The sequence below is a fragment of the Pteropus vampyrus genome, unplaced genomic scaffold (genome assembly GCF_000151845.1).
Source record: "Pteropus vampyrus isolate Shadow unplaced genomic scaffold, Pvam_2.0 Scaffold185, whole genome shotgun sequence".
Lineage (NCBI taxonomy): Eukaryota > Metazoa > Chordata > Mammalia > Chiroptera > Pteropodidae > Pteropus > Pteropus vampyrus.
The window spans coordinates 1,197,211-1,204,817 of record NW_011888966.1 but is presented as its reverse complement, the minus strand read 5'-3'; the positions used below and the strand labels follow the sequence as shown (position 1 = coordinate 1,204,817).

The following is a 7,607-nucleotide window of genomic DNA, read 5'->3' as shown; positions in this document are numbered from 1 at the left end:
GCTGGAAGCTTCAGGGTTCAACGATGAGAATAACAATCACAACTACTAATTTCCTGCGGGTTCCCAGGACTTGCTTGCCTCATTCATCATGGAGAGTTGTATGGTAGTTGAATTTGGGCTCTGGAGCTGGGATTGAATCCCAGATCCTCTACTTATCAATGGTGGGTCCTTAGTTTTTTCATCTGTCGAATGGAATAACAACTGTACCTACTTCATAAGGTCATCGTTGAGGACTAAATGAGTTAACATATGTAAGATGCTTAGGAAATAGTGCCAGGCACATGATAAGTACTCATTACTATTACTACTACTACTACTGTGATGGTGATGGTGATGATATTGATGGTTATGATGATGGTGATGATGATGGTGATGATGATGATGGTGATGATTGCGGTAATGATGATAGAGATGATGGTGGTAGTGGTAGTGGTTGTGGCACTTTCTCCCCATCTCGTCCCTTCCTCTCTTCCCCTAACACATACATACGGAATGGCTGCTCCGTGCCTGGCATTGTCTAGGCACTGGAGAGATATCATGCCAAGGCTGATATAGCCCCTGCCCTCATGGAGTTTACACTCCAGTGTAGAAAAGAGTTAAACAGAGAAACAAACAAGATCAAAGAGTGAGAAAGACTGGAAAGAAAATAAAAGGAAGCTGTGATGGAGAATGAGAACATGGTATGAAGCTTTACAGGCTATTTTCAAGGTCAACGAAGACGGCTCTGAGCAGCTGAAACTTAAACTTAGGCTGAAAGTTGAGAAGGCACCAGCCAGGCAAAGGGTAGAGGAAAGAAGATTCCAGGCAAAGGGAAAAGCGAGTGCAAAGTCCTGGGACAAAGAATTTGGTCGATGAGAGGAACAGAAAGGCTTGGCAAATACTGTCACAGGTAAACCTCACAACAGCTCCTAAGAGGGATGTACTATTCTAACTTCCATTTTGCAGATGAGGCAACTGAGGCTCTTGGAGGTTGAGCGAGCTGTCCAGGGTCATACAACAAACCCAGATCAGGCGGGGCTTAGACCGAGCACACCATGCACAGATAAACCAAGACCCTTCCTTCTCTGGTGTCTAAGACCTATAACAAGGAGGGTCAGTGAGCACACTTCCAGCCCACTCAGACATCAGCCCACCGCCCCCACACCCCGAAGCCCAGGAGTCTAGAGATCACACCGCCTCTAGGTGAGGCAGCGAGCACCTGATTTGGTAAACCCTGGTTGCTGGGCCTGTTCTGGTGGGAAGTACATTAGGTCACATGATGCCTCCCCCAGCACTCTTTCCCATCCCAGGTCAGGCTGTTTATCCTTTCTTCAGGAAGTTCATCTGAAATACACATCTCGTGACGGCCAAATCTGTTCCAGGCCTTGCAGCCGGAGCAGCAGCTGAGTAATTCAAAGGGACATGGGGAAAGGAGAACAAGCATGTTTGTAATTTTTGGAACAGAGCTAAGAATAAAAGAAAGGTCAAAAGAAGGTTTTGGTTGGGCCTGACCCAGGCCCCGGGGATGGAGGGAGGGCAGATCCAGGCCCACGGACTCTGGCTCAAGAATGTGATGGGGCTCACTTGACTGTCCCCCATCCTCACCCAAAGACCAGAGTCCCTGTGTCCCCAGAGCAATTTGTCTAGCCTGATGGGGAATTAAGATCTTGGAACCTGGGGCTAAAAGACCACTCTTGGGGCTGACCGCACAGGACTCTGCCCCGTAGAGTGATCTTGGACAAGTCGTTTCCCTCATCTAAGCCTCGCTGCTTTTTCTGTAATATAGGAAGCCATGATCCCTGGCTGTCTACGAGGAAGGCAAGTCTGGAAGTAGTAATGAAAGTGCTCGCGTGCCTAGCTCAGTGCCTGAAGCATGGGAGACTTTTTTGAATGGAAGAATGAATGAGCCAAACAATGAATTCTGGCCACAGGGAGACAACTGAGATTAGAGTTTCAAGAACACATTCTAGAGGGAAGTTATTCAGAAATGAGTCATCAACACTGGATGGAATGAGAATTCCCTCTTTCACAGAGGGAACAGCCAAGGGCCCAGAGATATTACCATCGCAAATATCATCTGGATCCCTCAGGGATCACATAGTGGCCAGGGCTGTTAAACACGTGACCTAAGTGCTACCACTCCCCTTATCTCTAACCAGATGTGGCTATTCCGTCCACACCAGCATCTTTCTTAATACAGCCCTCCAGGCAACAATTGCTTATTTGCCATTCTTTTTAGGGTGGGGGGAATGAAGGTCCAGGAAAGAGACTTGTCAAGGTCACAAAACATACCAAGTCAGAGGAGGGGTCAAGGACTTATTGTGTGCCGGCGCCATGCTAAATAATAGAGACCTCAAGAAGCAGCCAACAGGTTGGTACAAACAAAATGACTAACAAAAGGCCTCCGTGCTCTCCTCAGCCCTCCCTGAGCTGCTCCAGCTTGGGGACAGCCAGGCGGGGTTGAAGGCCCTGATCCCTCTGGAAGAAAGGCCATTCCTGCCTGCAGCATTGTCCCGTCAGCACCCTAGGATAATACATCACAGGGAGCTGTGCCACCCCTCTCCTCTTCCTGGGCCCATTAGCTCCACTCTCCCAGCTCTGCTTGGAAACGGAGTGCAAATTAATGGAGAGTTAATCAGCTGAGGAAGAGATATTAATAGACTCGGCCCCACCCCCAACCTTCCTGAGCTGAGCTCAAGCTAGAGGAAAAGGAGTCTTTAAGAAATCTGATGGAAAATGCTTCATTTGGGGCCTAGAGTGGCTTGAAGGAATGACACAGAGCAGAATATATAGGCTACTAGGGCCGGAAGAACACTCGGAAATCCTCTGCTGTCCAGGAGGACTTAACCAGGCTCTGGGAAACCCAGGAGATGTTTTCTCCATTTTTTTCCTGGGAGTTAGTCTATTTCATCAGGGTCTAAAAGGACCCTGTGAGTCTCCCCACAACAGATAGAACAGATTCAGCTACTGATTGAATCCGAGTTCCTTCCTCATTCCTAGCATGGAGAAACTTAGGCCCAACCCAGGGAAGCTGCTTGCCAAGGCCACACAGCACAGTGTGACAGGACAACCAAATGCCTGCTTCCTCCAAAAATGCTTCCTAAGTGCCTGTTGTGGCCCTGGCTCTAGGACTCATGGAAGGCACTGTCCCTACCTCCCAGGAGTCGTCAACCCTGTGACAATAGCTTGCTCTCCACTCTCCCAGTCTGTTTCCATAGCAATGGTGCCATTTGATTGTTAGAATGCAACTCTGACACAAGGCAGCACAGCTCTGAGTCCCACTGATCAAATGAGGACAGTGTCCGAGCTTATGGCAGAGGGAGGATTGGAACCCTCTGCCCGAGTCCCAGTTCGAGGTTGTAGAATGGGTCATGTCTGGTCCTTGGGAGGAAAGAAAATATTACAATCAGTTCCTTCATTCAACGCATATGATTGAGTCCTTATGATACGAGAGGGGCCCAGAAACAAATAAAATGCCGTTTGTCCTCAAGGACCTCGAAGTCTAAAGGACAGATATAGACGCACATACATAGAAGATGGGAGCCCAGGAGAGGACGTAACTGACCAACTAACTGCCTTAGGAGAAACCAGCATGAGAGCTGGGAATTGAAGGATGTAGTCATTTGATAAAAATGTATTAAGTCCTGAGAAAGTGCTGGGCTCTGTGGACAGACCTGGACCATAGCAACGCACAATGCTGTTACAATCCCCATGCTCACTGGGTTTACGATGGGGCGGGGGAAAAATGGGGCATTAACCACATAACTACACGCACAGAGGAGCATTGGTGTGTAACCGGTGGAGCGGGCCTAGTCTTGGGAGAGCAGGTGGGGAACACAGGCCATGGGCGGGGAGGGGCTGGGTGGGCAGGTTCTGCCACAGTCTGGACCATCTGTGAGGATTCTGCTGTCCTTGCTGGGCTGGGAGCCCTGAGCCCACACCACCTTGACTTGTGCCTGAGACTATTTCATGCACATAGTAGGACCTCGGCAGGATCTTGCTAGTGGGTCTGGCCGGTCTCTGAGTAGGTGGGGACCTGTGCAGTTAGGTGAGAATGGTCTCCGCACAGCATCTGAACCCATCTCCTTCATCAGTCTCCACGACCTGAAAGCATTTTCTAGAAGTCGGCTCCCTGTGAGGGAGGGGGCAGCACAGCAGAGGTCTCTTTCCTATTGTTCACATAAAGAATGAAGGTCACCAGATGGAGCCAGAACTAGATCCTCACAGGGTTGGCAGAGAGGTTGTGTGGCAGTGAGAGGTATGAGTTCCTGGGTTAGAGTCTTTCACCTTTACCCTTCCTAGCTGTGTGACCTTCGGCAAGTTACTTAACCTCTCTGAGCGTCACTTTCCTCACCTGTAAAATGGATCATTAATAGCCCTTTACTTATAGGTTAGAATATTCTTGGGAAAAATCTAGACTCCTTACCATGGCCCATGAGACCCTGCATGACCTGGCCCCCGCCCACCTCCCTGACTTTATCTCCTGGCACTTTCCTCTCAGCCACTACCCTCCAGCCCTTTTGTTCCCCAGCACAGCACGTTTTCCTGCTTCCTGGCTCTGCACTTACTGCTTCTTCCGTCAGGAAAGCTCTGTCCCTCTCTCTGATCTTCATGAGGCTCCTCCTCCTCCTCCTTCAGCTGAAGCATCTCCTCCTCAGAGAGGCTTTACCTGACCACCCAGTCTTTAGACCCTCTTCTCATCTCAGGTTTATTTCCTTTTATGCCCTTGTCTCAATGACCACTATTTATGTGTTCGCTGATCTAGGGTCAATCTCCCCTCTGGACTGTCCAGTCCACTGATGAACACAGTGCCTGGCACACAGAGCTCCATAAACATTTCTAGAAGGAATGATGCAATCTTCAGGAGGACTGTCTGAGATGATGCTCACGGCACACCAGCACGGCATCTGGCAGACAGGTTGTTATTATTACTATGTTGCCAGACAGGCACAGGGAACCACACCTTCTTCCCCCAATCTTTATGGAGAAGCATATTTCGAGTAAAGAATGATGAATTTGAATGTACCCATCACCCACCTTCAACATGGCCAATCTTCTTTCATCTAGTTCCCTCCAGGCCACCAACACACCCACACATGCGACGTGCTTTATTCTAAAGCAAACCCCAGACGTCATATTTTTCCATTCTGGAGGGCTTCTTAAAGGAAATAAACGTCACCCATCACATGCCCCAGAGGCTGGGGTGCCGGGAGCAAACTGGATGAGAAGCATCCGTATGCATAGCACGCTGCCTCATTTTAGAGAAACTACAGGTTCCGATTAAAATATGGGGATATAACTGTACTTATGTCTGAGAGATTTTAAGATAATTAAATGAGTTCATATACATAAACAGGGACAGTCCTGCCACAGAGCAGGTGCTCAGTAAATGTGAGTCGTTCCCAGTATGGTGTCACCATAGTTATAAAGCCCTGGCTCGAGAGGTGGGCAGACTGGGTTTGAATCCAGCTCCCTGCTGAGTAGGTAAACTGCCCTGGCACATGACTTAACTTCTCTAAGCCTCAGCTCTTTCCTCTGTAGAATAGAGAATAATGGCGCCTGCCTCACAGGGTAGAGATGAGAATTCAGTGAGATACCATAAGGAAGGGAGGATTGGAACCCTCCCTGACCCATAGAGGGGCTGGGTTCTGACAGGGGCGCACGGAGAAAGCGGCTCTTCCCAGCTGTAATTTTCCAGGGGTGATAAGACAGGCCTGGCGGAAGGGCGAGGACTGCCAAGATCAAGTACAAATCCAGTGGGAGAGACAGGTCCCAAGAGGAGTCTTCTCTGCATGAGCAAGTGCAGGAGAAGGTGGTGCAGGGCAGAACCAGGCTTTCAGGGGCAGAGAGGGGAACGGCTGAGCAGGAGGTGGTGTGCTCGAGAGGACATACCTGCAACAGCTCCGAGTCCTCGGGGCTGTACTGGCTGGGTTCGGTCTCGGAGCTCTCGGGGCACCACTGCAGCTCCCCAAAGCAAGTGGCCGAGTCGAAGTCGCTGGCGTCCAGCTGGGAGAGGTCGAGCTCTGGAAAGTCAGCGCAGAGTTGTTCCTCCCCGGACCCCACCTGAGGAGACAGGAAGGAAGGAGGCCGGTCAGGGCTAAGCTTGGCTGGACCCAAGTGGGGACCCTCTTACTCATGATGCTGCCAGCCTAGGCCTTCAGTCGCCCTTGGCCAAGGCCTGATTTTGCCAAGTGCCCGAGAAATGTAAAGGTCTGCCCTGCTCTCTTGCAATCGTTAAATCTACCAGGAGCTAAGCTAGGCCCTGGCAGTGCATCCTGCCTGCTGCTCCCTTCCCCTCTCCTCTGTACTCCTACATATCCCTCAAGGCCCTGCCCACACAGCCACCTCTTTTCCCTTACCAGAAATGTTTTGTTGAAAACTTTATTAGAACCTATAAACAGAGCTACTCCTTCACATGACTGCCCCCAGTTGAAAGGGAATTTCCAGAAGGCAACAATCCGTCGATAGTGATAACAAACAACAAAAACAGCAATAATAATGGCTGACGTTATTGAGCGATTACTGCGTTGTGGACAAACATCCATATTCCCAGGGATTTTACAGGAATATCTATAAAGTCTGAAAGTGTAAGACCACCCATTGGGAGACAATAAGTAAATAGAACTATAATCGCCTGTATCATGGAATATTATGGAGCCGTTGAAAAGAATGAGGCAGATGTATACTCTCTTCAAGACACGTTAAATAAAAAACTAAATAGCAGAATATCAGCAGGTAGAATATTATCCCACATGTGTAAAGAGAAAAATCAGGCTACCCATTTCTCTGCATAAGATAACACACATGCAAACGCACAGGGAAAGGTCTAGAAGGCCATAAACCCACCGACAGTGGGGGGTGGGGTGGAACGGAGGCATGGAGGACTCCGGTAATGGCACCGACTGACACAGTGCCTCCGAGTGTGGTCCCACGAAGGGCAGTGAGCACCGCCTGGGAGTGTGTTAGAAATAATACAGACTCTTAGGCCTAAGCCCAGACCCCTGAATCAGAAGGCAATCACTTTCTCACCCTGGTCTCCCCAGTTTAGCAGTTTCTGAAATAGCCAGAGCTGGGAGGCTGACACTGAAACGGTCCACCATCGGCCCCGGGGTCTGGCAGATATCGATCATAATCCCCACGCAGCAGCTGTGAAACCTGGGGCATGTCCCTTCACCTCTCTGTAATTCGACTGCCCCATCTGTAAAATGGGACACCACCTGCCACATACAGTTAACATGAAACAGGGCAATGCTATAGCCTGGCTAAGGAAGTGCACAAGAAATGGTAGCTGACAGTAATGACGAATTACAAAAAATAAAAATAAAAGCATTTCAAGGCACAGAGGGGCAGAACTGCCTTAGAGAACAAAAAAGGGCCTATGTGACACTTAGGAGAAATAGGTTTGGGCCAGGCCTTTTCCTTAATTGTTCCCACTTACTAGGCTTCATAAATTATGAATAAATGTATATTATTAGCTCACTTGACACAGGAAAAAGGCTTTTATCCAAATTTAGGTCAAATGTCTTAATTGGCGTTTTGCAAGAATCCTGCATGCATGGATAGCACGAGGGTCAGCTTCTCTCAAGTGGCTGGTCCCTGGCTCTCAGGTCAGGGAGCATGGTGTTCAG

At 49.2% G+C, this 7,607-nt stretch overlaps 1 protein-coding gene across 4 annotated transcripts in view; it reads right to left on the bottom strand.

Moving 5' to 3' along the window:
• The window catches only part of PPARGC1B (PPARG coactivator 1 beta), a 101,389-nt gene that overhangs the window by 26,139 nt on the left and 67,643 nt on the right, over positions 1–7,607 (bottom strand). For all 4 annotated transcript variants that reach the window (XR_002783050.1, XM_011371143.2, XM_011371145.2 and 1 more), the window contains exon 2: positions 5,872–6,042. Coding sequence is in view for 3 of the 4 variants with exons in the window: in XM_011371143.2 (XP_011369445.1) it covers positions 5,872–6,042 (171 nt within the window). In the remaining variant the exon portion in view is untranslated. The remainder of the gene's footprint in view (positions 1–5,871; positions 6,043–7,607) is intronic.